Source organism: Dermacentor silvarum, chromosome 7 (assembly GCF_013339745.2).
Source record: "Dermacentor silvarum isolate Dsil-2018 chromosome 7, BIME_Dsil_1.4, whole genome shotgun sequence".
Lineage (NCBI taxonomy): Eukaryota > Metazoa > Arthropoda > Arachnida > Ixodida > Ixodidae > Dermacentor > Dermacentor silvarum.
Window position 1 is genome coordinate 24,192,791 of NC_051160.1, and position 15,798 is coordinate 24,208,588.

The 15,798-nt window shown below is 44.5% G+C and overlaps 1 protein-coding gene across 4 annotated transcripts in view; it reads left to right on the forward strand.

Annotated features, from left to right (window-relative positions):
* LOC125946653 (uncharacterized) overlaps nt 1-15,798 on the forward strand; it is a 39,417-nt gene that overhangs the window by 10,064 nt on the left and 13,555 nt on the right. For 2 of the 4 annotated variants that reach the window (XM_049670360.1, XM_049670363.1), the window contains exons 2-6: nt 3,362-3,406; nt 7,158-7,208; nt 10,990-11,055; nt 13,009-13,056; nt 13,624-13,748. In XM_049670360.1, the coding sequence (XP_049526317.1) occupies nt 3,362-3,406; nt 7,158-7,208; nt 10,990-11,055; nt 13,009-13,056; nt 13,624-13,631 (218 nt within the window). In that variant the 3' untranslated portion in view covers nt 13,632-13,748. Of the gene's footprint in view, nt 1-3,361; nt 3,407-7,157; nt 7,209-10,989; nt 11,056-13,008; nt 13,057-13,623; nt 13,749-15,798 lie in introns of those variants that run through there. The other 2 variants (XM_049670361.1, XM_049670362.1) reach the window with 2 other exon arrangements.

Genomic DNA, 15,798 nt, shown 5'->3' on the forward strand with positions numbered 1-15,798 from the left:
CTCTACTCCCGTCTTTTTTGGTCGTCGCAAGTTCATGCCAGCCTTTGAGGATCACCTTAAGCCTTCGGGTGGCACAACCCGCAATACCAGCCCAACATTGCACTATATAGTCCGTCTATTCTGCAGGGTGCTTGATGACTCTCTCGACAGCACTCATCTTCTTCAGTCTGTCTGAACAAGCGGTCAGGACAGCCTGCACTCCACCACGCCTGTACGGTCCAACACCACAACTACATGCGTATAACTGGCATACAGAGCTTTCTCTCTATCCTCATGGCCATTCTTACTCTTTGCGACCGGACTGAATTGGCGCTCCTGTGCGTTGTGCACCATCGACTGCACAGTTCTTACTCTGTATGTGCGTGTAACGTGCTTTGCGTGTGTGTGTGTGTCTTTTGCACCCTACAAATTCCTGCTCTAAATGGCTATCAGACGCTCTAGCGTACGGGCCTCAGCCTTATTTCTTAGCCTTCCGAGCTGTCTAGAGTGACATGCTACTGTTATTATTATTATTATTATTATTATTATTATTATTATTATTATTATTATTATTATTATTATTATTATTATTATTATTATTATTATTATTATTAGAATGATCACTACGACCACATTGAATGTGTTGAAGGCAGCATGATATGTATTTCAAAATATTTCTGGAGCTTCGTGCCCTGTCATTCTTCTAAAGAGAGCGCCGAGATGTATGTCTTCTTGATGAACATGGTGATGTTATCTTGAACACTGCTGATGTCCTTGTAGAATATTTCTGTTCTGTAAATGGTCTAAAGGATGCTTCAAGTAACCTTCCTTCTCAATCTGTCGCGATGTGTAAGCTCTCAGTAAATGAAGACGTTGTTTTCAAGCGTGTGAAGCGCCTCAAACCTTCCCTTTCTTGTGGTGCTGATGGTATTCCTCCCGCACTGCTTAAGACGTATGGAAGGGTACGTTTCCCTGTTCTCCCAAGCATCTTCCATAGTTCCCTAAGGTCTAGTACACTTTCTAGCACTTGGAAGGTAGCACGTATTTGCCCGTGCTCAAATCGGGTGCTAGAAGTGCAGTTACTAATTACCGGCCCATATCTATATTCTGCGCTGTTTCAAAAGTGTTTGAATCGGTATTGTATTCCCAGCTTTGTGTTAGTGCTAAGAACATCCTAATAGATGAACAGGATGGCTCTGTATGCCGACGACTTAAAGCTATTTATGACTGTTAGCAGTGTTCACGACTGCATTGACCTCCAAAAAAGATTTTTTTTTTTCACTCTCAAATTTGTGCAGAAACAATAGGGTACTCTTAAATGCTTCCAAAAATATGGTATCAAGTTATATTCGGAAAACACACAATGTGCAATTTTCATACACCCTCCGGGATGCTCCACTGTCCAGGGTCAGTGAAATGAAAGATCTTGGTGTGTACTTCGACAAAACGCCAAGGTTCTATTCACATGTTAAATATGCACAACGTACCCTTCACGCTCTAGGAATTGTATGTTGTATATAGCATGATTTCCACTCACCCCTTTTGTTTCTGAAAACATATTTTGCTGTGTGCCTTCCACTACTAGAGCATGTCTATGTAGAGTCGGGCGCAACGTGCAAATCTAATTCTGACCTCATTGAACACGTCCAGAATAAATTGATATTTATCTTCAAGCTACACTTTTACCATTCTGGCGACCGTAGTCCAGCCCTCTCAGATATACCTCAACTCACACCTGTAGGCTCAATACTTATTAAATCAGACCTTTTGTTCCTGTATAAGGTGGTCCATGGCATTATACATTCTCCAAAACTTCTTGATCATGTGCAATTTTTCGTGCTGCAACAGTATACAAGGCAACATTCCGCAGTCTCTGCCTGGCCTTGTTGCATTAAAGACTGTCCTATATATGGCTCGACTCCAAAAACATATAAGAATTGTGCCTGTATTGACATATTTCAGAGTTAATTTCATGTGTTTTGTACATATGTAGATAGCCATGTTGCATGATTAACTGCTTTTTATGCTTCATTGTTTTCTTTTTTCCTATTTGTTTCTCTATATCGCATTGTTTTGTCTACCACATTTGTGTTATCTGTACATTTTGTCTCGCATATTTCTTTTAAAGAACACCAGTACGAAGACTCTTTCTCAATCAAAACATCATAGTAGGCTAAAAAAAGGCGAAAGCTTGCACTAGGCCGCGCAAAGCTCAAGACGCAGCGAAGCTGGCCGATCGATTACTTCTCTTGGTTGTAGCTAGGTTGAACTTGGCTATGTCGAGGTTTAAACTTGGTTAAACCTAGGCCTGTACTCGTGTAGCTAGGTTGAACTTGGTAGTACCTAGGTTCGGCCTTGGCTGCACCTGAGTTCCAATGATGACATCGCGTTCCACTGCGTTGCGCTGCCGACAACGCGTTCCAGCAGACCCGCTCCGTGAATGCGTGTCTGTCTCTCCCTCTCTCTCGGACTTACGGCCGCCACTGCGCGTTGCATAGCGCAGCTTGTAACACCGACACCGCGTTCCAATGCCGACACCGCGTTCCAGCAGACCCGCTCCGTGAATGCGTGCGAATGCGCCAACTGTGGACAAAGACGACGACGCTCGAACGCATCATATGGTTCGCATAAATGCATGTTTTGCAAGCGTGGCTGTATAGCCCACTGGTTACGACGCTCGCCTTGGGACCGTGGTTACGTGGGTTGGAATCCCGCCTCGGCAAGAAAGTTTATTTTCTGTCTTCATTGCTGATGATGATAGTTTCTTGATACAAACCACAAATTACGGCTGGCTTAAACAGCTTCGCTGTTAAAACAATACACGAACTGGTATTTCTTATTTTTGGTGTGGGGACTTAAGTGTATAAATTGTGAGAATATATATATATATATATATATATATATATATATATATATATATATATATATATATATATATATATATATACAGGGTGTTTCATTTTAGCTGCACCAAATTTTTAAAAATTGCCTTTGGCAGATAGCACAATTATAATCCTTGATCTAAACTACTCCATGAGGTGGCGTGAGGTGGGGAGGGCTACGCTCGTCCGCGGTGTCAGCTGCTAAGGTCAGACTGCGGTACCAGCGTGTGTGACGGGGATCACTGGTGCTGCAAGAGGCGATGGCGAGCTGCTACGAGTAAGGCTCGACGTGACGCTCCCTTGGCTGTTGTCGCCGCTGACTCTGGTGGCACGATTTCCCCGTGACGTGAGACCGTGAAGGAGTTTGAAAAAGAAACAGAAGGTCAGCGCCATTGCGTCGGCAACGAAGTAGAACTACTACTACTACTACTACTACTACTACTACTACTACTACTACTACTACTACTAACAATAATAATAATTTGCCTTTTCATTTGCAGTTCGAATCCCGAGGATTCGGAAACCGAGGGCTCCCCGTTTACCCCGTGAGTGCCACTTTGGACTTGCTGCAACAGCGAACACTTCGGCAATATGTAATTGTTTCGAAAATGACTTGAGAAGTGTTTCCGTAGTGCGATATTTCTGCCCAATCATTCAAGTAAGCCTGCTACGTTTCTTTAAACGCTCCATATCAGTATGGGTACATCTGCTTGCTTCAGTTCTACTGAAACGTGCTTGACGCATTATCGTATTGCGTTATTTTATTAAAAGTATGTAGGAACACCTTTGCACCTCGTAGAGGCGCCCGCAACTACTCTGCTCCGACGTGCCATAAAGAGAGAAACAGCCTCAGAAGAACGAAGTCATCGTAGTGATACGAGACACACTCAAGGATGAGTACCCGCGAATGATTCACGGTTCGTGACACACAAGCCACAGGTTTATAAGTCAACTTAACATGCTAGGTTGTTTACTAATAATAATAACATAACACAGTGGCAATTATATTATTGATAATGAAATGCTTATTATACGCGCCCAGTAAAAACATTGCAAGGCCTTAGTACTGGCGCAGCTTCTGTGTATGAACATGCAATCGTGCAGAGGCCAAGACACAGGTCCACAATGCACTCCCCACAGCCACAGAGGTTGTCAGAGCATGAGGTGACCAGTAGGGAGAGACAAGACATGGCATATCGTTGTAAATTTAGGCACGCAGACTCACATACAGCTGGTTTACGACAAGTTGTCGCTAGATGGCGCCAGCGCAGTCAGAAGCACGTGGTTCGCGAGTTTTAGGTAAGTGTCTTGACCTCCATGCCAATTCTCAAAGCTTTCGCTATTTCTGCATTTTTAGACCAAGACATGCTAACTAGCGCTATGAAGACAAAGGTCGTACAAGAATACATGGATGTAATGTTCTGTGTGTTTCGATTAGGTATTATTATTGATTTTTGCCTCATATATTTAAAAACAAATTTTCTTCCCTTAGAGTTTTTGTTGGTTTTAGGTTTCCTCCGGCTGGTTATGCGATTCGTCACATATCCTCCGCAGTACTATAGCTCCACCGTCGAGGACCAACATAATATTTATCCTTTTACGCTATCTGTCGTTATTGCAAAATTATTTCGTTTTTCCATCTTCTGCCGCGACAATTTCTGAAAACAACATGGAAGCAAATACACGGTAGCACAGCAAACGAAATTTTCCGCGAGTAGCCAGAGATGTATCACAATCATTCACAAACTAAAGTCTTACACGATTGCCCGAACATCACCTCCCACAGACTGTTTACGCGTTGCAGCGAACTGGCTTGGCAGAGGAATGAGGTCATGTTTATTTTTATTCGGAGGATTTGCTGCAAGGCATATGTAGTAAAACATGAACAAAAGGGCATCATATAAACGCATACAGCCCTATGTGATGAAAGTACTTGAGTTAGTGCATTTGTTGTCGATTTTTTCAAAGATACCCCGCTAGGCATGGATGTTGAATCAGCCACCACTTCGATATGACCTTTAATGACCGTGAACAGAAGGCCAGGTATCGTTACACATTGATAAATTTTGCGCTGCTGTGCCAGGACGCTAGGGAAGATGCCTGCGTCCAATGTGAACAATCTCGTGAAGAGCGCACATACGTTAACTCATCGGGAGCGGCAGCCGGTTACAACCGACACATTTGCCTTAGAGGAAGCTGTATAGAATGAATGTGCGTCCGTTGCAATAGAGTTAAGTTTGCTCTTTTCTTGTTTTATGACTGGATTTTCACATAGCTTGGCATTCAAATGGAAATTAGAGAAGCCCCTTCATCAATTGGTTGATGAATTTCTCAGTGGAAATCCCGCATGCAACTAGCTTGCTCTGTAACTGGTGTATGTAACTGGCTGGAAACCTGGCTTTCCTGGCAACACACGCTTCATTTTAATTTCTTCACTTGCTGGCACACTTATACACTGCATAACTCTCGGAAACTGTTGTCCAGGCAAATGTGGTCCAAGATGTTACACAGCTTAACATCTTCTGTGACAAAAGGAGGTACAATCGTCGGCAATTATTTTAACACAACGGGCGCATTTTGTCATATACATGCATAGAGTTTCAGTTGAGTGAGGAATTGATAAAAAATGGACGAAAATATAGCACGCATTTCGTAGCGCTGCGTGTTTGTCCTGTTTTTATTCAGTGTCTATGTACCAGTTGCGCTACACGGAATGCCTTCATTGTGCTTAGTTTAGCGCTTCAGTTATTCCAACTTGATGCGTAAACAAATTAAAAAAAGCGATTTTATGAAATCTATTAATAGAAGTGCGTAATTTTCGATTGCGGGGCACAAGGAATAGCAGGACCCTCGAGTACTCATCAGGAAGGCTGAGTGTATGTACAATCTGGCGGTAAAAGTGTTGTAATTTCCTTATTTCTCGTTTCCCGCATAAAACACGAATCAATGGAAAGAACGAATGTAGGTGTGCTGCATAGTAGAGCGCCAGATTTGCTAACATGTGTGGGTTTAAGGCTCGCTGAAATGAACCAAAAATGCCGCATGTCGCCCGAAACGGGAAGCATTGACAGCGATAACAAAGTAGCAAACAACTACCCTAAAGAAGGTTCCTGTGTTTTATTGGCAGTATAAAAAAGTTGTAAGCGGGTCACTTGCCATTTAAGGAGCATGGTGTCACGAGCGCACAGGTAAACATGAATATTATGTAAATGTATCCTTCGCCTAGATCTCGCCTCCGTCACACTTTGGTGCTGTGTCGTCGTAATCTCAGCTGAGATGGCCGAGTGCTTCTGCTTGTCCTACCTCACCATTTACATTCCAGTGTTCTTAATTCACCAGCTTGACGACGTACCAACTGCCGGTCACCTAGGTGTCTCGGGCAATTACGCCCGCATCCGACGTCAGTTTTTCTGGCCTGGCATGGACCGTTCTGTGCTCCGCTACATCACTTCTTGTGAATGCTACCAACGCCGCAAGCGCCCTTCAGCGCTGCCTGCAGGCCACCTACAACCTATTGATATCCATGCAAAGCCATTCTTCCGCGTCCGCCTCGACTTTCTACAACCTTTCCTTACGTCAATCTCGGGAAATAAATAGGCTGCGGTCGCGACGGACTACACCATGCGCTTCGCAATCACCAAGCCGTTGCCGACAAGCTGTTATTCAAAAGTCACCGACTTTCTCCTCCATGACGTAATTTTACATTATGGCGCTCCTTGGCAGCTCCTCAATAATCGCGGGAGGTACTTCCTCTCTAGAGTGATAGATGACATCCTCCGTGCTTGCTCCACTGAACATAAGCTCACCACCGCTTATAATCTACAGACGAATCGATTGACCGAGCGCCTGAACCGAACGATAACTGAGATGCTGTCCATGTAAGTTTGACATGATCACCGTGAGCGGGACAGTACGCTACCATTTGTTATATTTGCGTACAATTAGTCACGCCATGACACTGCTGGGTATTCTCAGTTTTATTTACTTCTTGGCCGACATCCTGCATTGCCATTCGAGACTCTCCTTCCTTCGTTTCCTCTCTTGCCGACTGAATACGCCAGTGACGTCATTGCTCGAGCACGTGCAGTTCTTCAACTTGCCCACGTCCGACTCAATATTATGAGGGAGTGTCATGCTATAATCTGAAATGAATATACATAAAGGTCTGCAATGCAATGACGGGTCTATGCGAGCGTATTGAATATCGTTGTCTACAAAGTGTGCGATGCTTTTCACATGGAGGACTTCGTGAGCACAGCATATAGCACATCACGTACGCTGCACTTATGTTTTCAGATCGTGTGCCAAAGGCCCCTAAGGTACATGTGCCTAAACCACATCATTCGGGTGAGTACAGCTAGACACCTGCTGTAAGGCCTAACTGCAACAGCATAACTGCAACGGCACTGCTGTAAGGCCCTAACTGTAACGATAACTTGCCTAGGTAGTGGCCGCGTATGCACGCATCCCATTCTCGCGTGCGTACGTGGGGGGTTGGCGTGCTCCTCACGCATCTAGTTCGTTCGAGACAGCGCGAGACTCTTCGTTTTCGCAACAGGGCGGCTGCTGTGCCGTAACCTGGCTAGAGATCCGGCTAGCACGCTTGGATTGGATTGGCTTGACTGTAGATAACTGTCTTTACTTTTATCTTCCAAATGGCGCAGTAGATTTACCTATGTAAAAAAAAAAAAAAGCCCTGTCGTGACACGCACTGCCACGTTCCACAAAGCGCTTGCGTGCTACGTTCGTATCGTCATGGCCCAGTACTAAAGCTCTCTATTGACACCGTTACAGGAGACCGCCACCTCTCCCTGGCGCCACCTATGTATTGTAGCAGAAGCGTAGCAGCTTCTTTAAAATACGCCGAAAAGAAAATACGAAAGAAAGAAGAATAGGAACCGAGGGGATCGATTTTTATTGGTCATAACCACATTAAGCCAACAGACAACGAAGCCAAGGAAAGCATCGGAGAAATTAAGTGTAGTTGAAATTGGAATGTAGAAAATAATGAAGAAAAGGGAAATGGACTGGAAATGACTAACACTCCTAGGGCTAGATCTAGTAAACATAAATACCCAAGTTAGTGGACGAATTGATGGCTGTCGCTGTAGCACAATTGGTAGTGCAACGCACGCGTAATGCGGAGGTTGCGGGTTCGGCTCCCGCCGGCGACAAGTTATCTTTTCGTCCGCTTTCATTTCCCTTTTCTTCATTATTTTCTACATTCCAATTTAAACTACACTTAATTTCTCCGATGCTTTCCTTGGCTTCGTTGTCTGTTGGCTTAATGTGGTTATGACTAATAAAAATCGATCCCCTCGGTTTCCATTCTTCTTTCGTATTTCATTACGGGGGTCTCGAATTTGACAGCCTTGATGTCATTAGGTAGCATGCGAGGGTTTATTAGCCACGTGCCTGCTCTCCCAAGATCACGTCTATCGTGACGCCATCGGGCTAAAAAGGACGTTCCATATCTTCCCACCATGGTTCTGAGTGGCGCTAGCTAACACTCCTAGGGCTAGATCTAGTAAACATAAATACCCAAGTTAGTGGACGAATTGATGGCCGTCGCTGTAGCACAATTGGTAGTGCAACGCACGCGTAATGCGGAGGTTGCGGGTTCGGATCCCGCTGGCGACAACTTATCTTTTCGTCCACTTTCATTTCCCTTTTTTTCATTATTTTCTACATTCCAATTTCAACTACACTTAATTTCTCCGATGCTTTCCTTGGCTTCGTTGTCTGTTGGCTTAATGTGGTTAGGCCGAAAAGAAAAGTTATTTAAAATTTTTATGATATCAAATCATCTTTCTTTAATACAGATAAAACACCACCTTGAGAAAAGGCTTCGTAAGCCAAAAAGGCACAAAAACAAAAGACAGGTGGCGACACCGCCTTGAATTTCCCGCACTAGATCGCTGGGACGCCGGGGAACTTGACGGCGTCTGTTCGGATGTAGTTGATTTTTTTATCGGTAAAACTGTATTTATGACATTGTATTCCAAGACAACTACGGCATTCATTGTAGGAACTCTATAGAGGAGAGGTGTTGGTAGAATTCGCGGAAAGGAATAGTCTCCGAATAATGAATACCTTCTTCAGGAAGCGTAGCAACAGGAATGGACCTGGAAAAGCCTTATGGAGAAACAAGAAATTAAATAGATGTCATACTCTTTGCCGATCGCAGCATAGTACAGGACATAGGTTAGTGAGGTCTAGGTTTGGCTCAATTTGAAGAGAGAAAGAATAAAATTTGTCAAGAAGAAACAGGCCAACCTAGACGCAGTAAGGGTAAAAGCAGGCTGGTGCTCGGCTGGTGCTCGCAAACAAATATGCAGATTTAGAACAGAAAGATGAAGAAAACGTAGAGGTAATGAATGCTCTTATGAACGTTCTAATGAATGAAGGCTGATCTCGGAAGCAGCAATTGAAGTGGGAGGTAAGGCACCAAGGCAACCCGTAGGTAAGCTTTCCCAAGTAACAAAGAACCTAATAAAGAAACGACAAAGCATGAAATTGTCAAGCACAAGAGGTCAGATAGAATTAGCTGAATAGTCAGAACTGATCATCAAGAAGAAAGTAAGGGATATTCGAAATTATAACGTGGGAAAGATTGAGGAAGCCGTGAAATGTGGACGCGGCATGAAATCAGTGAGAAGAAAAAAACTTGGCATAGGACAAGGCAAGGTGTATGCACTGAAAGATAAGCAGATACCAACATGCACCTGCAAATTTCCTAACTTCATCCCCTCATCTAGTTTTCTGCCGTCCTCGACTGCGCTTCCCTTCTCTTGGTATCCATTCTGTAACTCTAATGGTCCAGCGGTTATCCATCCTGCGCATTATATAGCCTGCCCAGCTCCATTTTTTTTCTCTTGATGTCAACTAGAATATCGGCTATCCCCGTTTGCTCTCTGATCCACAGCGGTCTCTTAACGTTAGGCCTAACATATTTCGCTCCATCGAATTGTGCCGTCCTGATCTTTTTCAAGAGCTTTTTTATTAACCTCCAAGTTTCTGCACCATATGTTAGCACCGGTAGAATGCAATGATTGTGCACTTTTGTTTTTAACGACAGTGGTAAGGTCCCAGTCAGGATTTGGCAATGCCTGCCGTATGCACTCCAACCCAATTTTATTCTTCTGTAAGTTTACTTCTCATGATCAGGGTACCCTGTGAGTAATTGACCTAGATAAACGTACTCATTTACAGATCTAGAGGCTGACTGGCGATCCTGAATTCTTGTTCCCTTGCCAGGCTATTGAACATTCTCTTTGTCTTTTCCATATTAATCTTCAACCCCACTCTTACACTTTCTCGCTTAAAGTCCTCAATAATGTGTTGTAATTCTTCCCTATTCTTGCTGAATAGGACAATGTCATGCGCAAACCCAAGGTTGCTGAGAAATTCGCCATTGATCCTCACTCCTAAGCCTTCCCAGTCTAAGAGCAAACTTCTAAGCATGCAGTGAATAGCACTGGTGGGATTGTGTCTCATTGCCTGGCCCATTGCTTAATAGGTAACTTTCTACTTTTTTGTGGAGAACCAAGCTAGCTGTGGAATTCAAATATGGGTTTATAAAGACCCGCCGTGATGGCTTAGCGGCTATGGTGTGGCGCTGCTAAGCACGAGGTCGCGGGATCGAATCCCGGCCGCGGCGGCCGCATTTCGATGGGGGTGAAATGCAAAATCGCCAGTGTCCCGTGCACTGGCGGCACGTTAGCGATTCCCACGAGGTCAAAGGTAATCCGGAGTCCCTCACTACGGCATGCATGCCTCATAATCATATTGTGGCTTAGGCACGTAAAACCCCAGAATAAATATGGGTATGTAAAGTGCCGATGTGACACATGGGCTACGTACGACATACGCTGCACTCGATCGGAGCTCCAGAATGACTTCGACCTCTAGGGCATTTTCTTTCGTCCGGTACAAAAACACGAGATGTTTTGCGTTCAGCCGGGTCTCGAATCGAACCCTGGTCCTCATGACGCTTTAGCCGCTGTGCCACCTCAACGCACCCAAATGCCAAGTTTACCGTATGGTATAGGGCGAATCTGCACTCGCAACATGTACTCCATCGGTAATTACGTTGTTTTCAACGCTTTGTTTTTATACATTTGTTTAGGGCGCGGAGCCCGTGCACTTGCCGGGTTGAGTGTAGCAGGCGTTGTGGGCGAACTGGGAAGTTCAGGTGAGTATACAGCTATCGCCTTCTAACCAAGGGAAGCTTTATTGCCATTTATAAGAGATGCAAATAACATTACAACAAAGTGCTTCAGCAGCGCAATTCGCTTCCGAGCGCACACTGATATGTTGTTGCTTTCTTTTTAAGCTAAATGAGCAGCCTCTTTCGTGTGCTACCATTTTATGGGCTTGCGAAATTTTAAAGCGAAGCCTTTCTTCGCCCCTTCCTTCGACTTTTGCGCTGCTGCTGCTGCTGCTGCTTGTCTTGGACGACGCGTCGGGAGGTCATTCAGAGCATGTCTATACATGGCAGGAGCGTGGCGGAGAGTAAAGTCGACGCGAGAAACTCGTTTGGACCTTTCCATCTCGTCGCATGTGCACAGTGCGCTCTAGAGCGCCCTGGGTGTCGCCACAGTAGCCTCTCGGCAGCAGTAATTATCCGTGACTCCCCTCAAGGGCATTGCAGAAACTGCAGCGCTTACTTTTCTACTAACGTGCAAGTCCAGAATGAAGCTAGATTGAATGGCAGAAATGAAGGGGGAGAGGAGGCATAGAATGGGTCGAACCAACGCAGTCTCGAAACGAGTGAATAACAGCCTTGCCACTTGCGCGGTTCCCATACAGGGGGAGAGGGCAGGAAAGGGAAACGATGACGTGCGAAGGCAAGGAAACGGCGGCTGAGGGTAAACTGAAGGTACGGTGCGGTACTCTTCTATTGCTTGTCCAAAAAAATAAATAAAAAAAAGCACCCTGCAAATTTGTGAAGTGGACAACGGACGCAGGGCGTGAAGACGCAAAGCCGCATTAAAACGCCCTGGGTCTATGCGACACTATGGAAGCAACCGCACGTCAAATCAAAACTTCTGTGCCAGCCGCGGTAGCTTGACGACTACGGCATTGCTCGAGATCGCGGGTTTCATCCCGACCGTGGCAGCCGCATTTCGACGCCAGCAAAATACACACAAAAAAAAAAAACGCTAGTGCACTTGGATTTAGATGCACGTTAAAGAACACCAGGGTGTCTAAATTAACCCAGAGTGCCGCCACTATGGCGTGCCTCATAATCCATCATGTTTTACAACGCTGAGACAAAGAACCGCGATAGAGGCGACAAACGGAGACAGGTGGGACTCGAACCCTCTATTTGTGTAATTTAATTAACAAGGATGACTAAGCTAATTACGAGGATGAATAAGCGAATTAAGAGGAAAGAGAGAATGTGAAAAAAGTGCGAAACAAAGTACGTCATGTGTCCGGTTTTAATGCATCGGCACTTGGGCTTTCACTTTCAAGAAGAAGTAGTTTAATGATTTGAAAATGTAGAGAGGTCGGCCGGAAAATGGAATATCTGGCTTGCTACTCTACGTAAGGGAAGGGGAAGAGGGGAAGAAATAGGGTCACAATGGGGGATGACAATGGCAGGAACGAGGTGAAAGGACACATTGCATAAATGTTATCACAATCGTGAGTCCAGGCCCGTGTCGCCTAAGAAACGTGAAATAGCACGCATTGTCTCTATCGTCTGCCAACTCTGTGGCCATGCGCCCAGTAAGAGGTCCTCCGACAGTGGTCCATTGTATAAATGCCTCAAGGTAGCTGCCAGTGTCAGTCTTGCGCGCGCATACTCAGGGCACACCACGAGCACATGGTCTATAGTCTCTATAACACCACACACTGAACCCTGTGAATTTTTTTCCTCAAAATTTTTTTTTCTCATGCTGACCTTATCGCAAAAACCACTCCAGGACGATGATGGAAAATGGCTGTGCTCCGAGCACAACAGAACTTCGATAGCACTGTTTACGAACGCTGCGAGAACTGAACTTAATGACATGATAGATTATGGGTGATGTGACATTAAGTAATCAAGACGGTAGCCGACTGAGTGTAATTTACATTGAACATGTTGTGTATTGCAACTGCAGTGTAACTAACAGACCCGCTTTTTACGTTTCTATAGCGGCCAATATAGCAGGGACTGTGATGGGCGCTCAGCAAGGAAAGAATGGTGAGTGTGGCGATAAATTGAGACCAGGTTCTGGTAGCTGTAAAATTAAATTGCCAACGAAATGTTTCTACTGCCCCATACCCGACAGAATCCACGAAATAGTGTATTTGCGCTTTATTTTCACCGAGCAACAGCACATCTACACAAACGAACATGATCTGCTTGTGCCTGGGCTAATTAAGGGGTCACACCGCTGCCGACTGCAGCGGCTTTAAGTCAATAAAACAATAAGGAACTTTCCGAGGCTTGGGATAGTGTTTATAGCGATTTTGTCCCTGCTTGTTTTAAGAACTGCACCACCTGCTGTAATGGTTACAATGGGGAATAAAAAAAAATGTTGTTTTAACCGCACCTTTTTCTCTACCCACCCCCTCTCATACACACACATACACAGACGCACGCTGAACTGGCTGCGTTTTACGAGCGACCAACTTGGTGAACTCGTAAGTGCAAAAACTTGAACTCGTGAAAAGGGCGGAAAGAAAACAAGTGATACTGAAAATGGGGAGTAAAGATCCTGTGGACGATATAACTGTTTCGTATGACTGCTATTTTTCAACTTTTCAGAGAAATGATCCCGCAGTCTGCATGAATACCTTCATACCTGCTGGGGTATGAAGACAAGACAAGACAAGACAAACCAGTATCTTCATCCTAACTAGTAACAATAAATGCAAATGACCAGTGAACAATATGGATACTGAAGACTGAATATAATATTGTGTATTTCTTTTTCTGATAGTATAATGGCCACACACACACACACAAACCTCTGATATGTACATATATGCATACACACCTATGGTTAACGAAACTGGAAGGCAGTCGGCTGCAGCAAGATTAACTATTTAATTAGAGAAAAGCCTTCGATGAAATAAACGTCTCCATGTGAAGCACAAGCTGTCTGTGTAGTCCTGGGATTTCTGCTAAGCAGGTAATACTTAACTGCGGCCCTGCTTCAATTTCGCAATTTCGACATGTGCAAAACGGTAATAAATCGAAAGTTAATTAGGAAATCTTGTGCATTACCTTCCTTGAGATCGTCATTTTCATGCAGGCAATTCCCGTCTCTTCCCTAAATTCACTTGAAAAAGCGCTATCTTTCGCAGGCAATCAGAAAAAAAAAAGAAAAAAGAAAACGTAATCGCCGTATATCTCTTAGCTTGCCAACGATACCAATCCTCAATGGGCCCTTTATGCGATGCGTCACTACACTTTGACGCATGGCCTTGTTTTGTTATTATTAAGATAATAAGCAGTAAACATGCAGGAAAGAAATTTAAGCGCTAGGTCCAAATGTTTCGGCTGGGCTATCCCATGCCGCCAATTTACAGGCGCTATATTCCACTACAGTGGAGCACGGGAGCTTTTGCACGCTACGTTTCCGCTCTGGGCCGGTTCACTCCTCCTTAGGCGACCTGAACACCATGGGGCTCCCCTGCGGTCACCATATCGACGCCCAGCTTAGCGCGGTCACCCGATCAACATAAATGAACATAGGGCGTCCTTCCCAGCCTCAACCCGTCCGCTAGCGCAAGGCGCCAATCAGCTGGATTACAAAAGCACGCCACAATCTTTTTTTCTCTTTATTACCGGCTTGGCAAACGAAGATATATTGCGAAAGGTTACATGACCATAAAAAAACTACTCAGTGTCTGACCAGTGGGTTGTGATAAAAAGGATTTAGCGTGGTCAGTTTGTACAAAACAGGTAAGCAGTCGGGAGAATCGCTTTGTACACGGAAAAAGTCGCGTATGGATAACACACTTTCAATAAAGTACTGTTGAGCAGGGGTCACACCAATGAGTTCATGCTTCACATATATACGCGTTCTCCACACGCTATGCATGCAGAAAAGCATTAACAGATCGCAGGGAACTCGCCCTGGTTCAACGCATGACAGAAAACGTATCCCAAACGGACTTATCGGCAGATGCTTTCTAATGCTGCGTTTTAGAACATCCCACAAAAGCACTGCGTCATGACAGTTTAGAAAGATCGATCGTCTTCGGTTTTCTGCAGATCAAGCAGTTCACAGACCAAGGTACAAATACGCATTTGCTTTGCAGCCGCGGCTTCACTGGGAGAGTGTCTGTATGTATTTGGAAAAAGAAAGATTTAACCGAGGCTCTTGCCGGCATTATTTTAACTCTCTTAAGAATATCTCGTTCCGAACCCAAAACAAATACTGTACGATACAAAGGGACAGACAAGAATGCGTCAACAATATTTCTGTACAATTTGTTACGAGTAACTACGGCCGGATGTTCACTTGAAAATCTCGCCTTAAGTATACAAAAGATGCGACCACTTCGCGCAAAACGCACTTAATGCCATTGACCTCGTATACATGGACGACACTACATAATCAGGCAAAGAATCGCGTAATCGTACTTGAATCATTGTTCTCAGAAAAGCATCCTTTTGGTCTCGCAAAAAAAAAAAGAACCTGGTTACAATTTGCTTAATGAACAAATGTGACAACCCCAGCACGCCATTCACCACCTTATGGAACAAATTGGTACGGCTTGTACGTTGCCATGTTGACGCGCAAATAAACGTCACGAATACTCTATACGAAAGAAGAATGGGAACCGAGGGGCTCGATTTTATTAGTCATAACCACATAAAGCCAACAGACAAGGAAGCCAAGGGAAGCATCGGGGAAATTAAGTGTAGTTGAAATTGGAATGTAGAAAATAATGAGGAAAAGGGAAATGAAAGTGGACGAAAAGATAAATT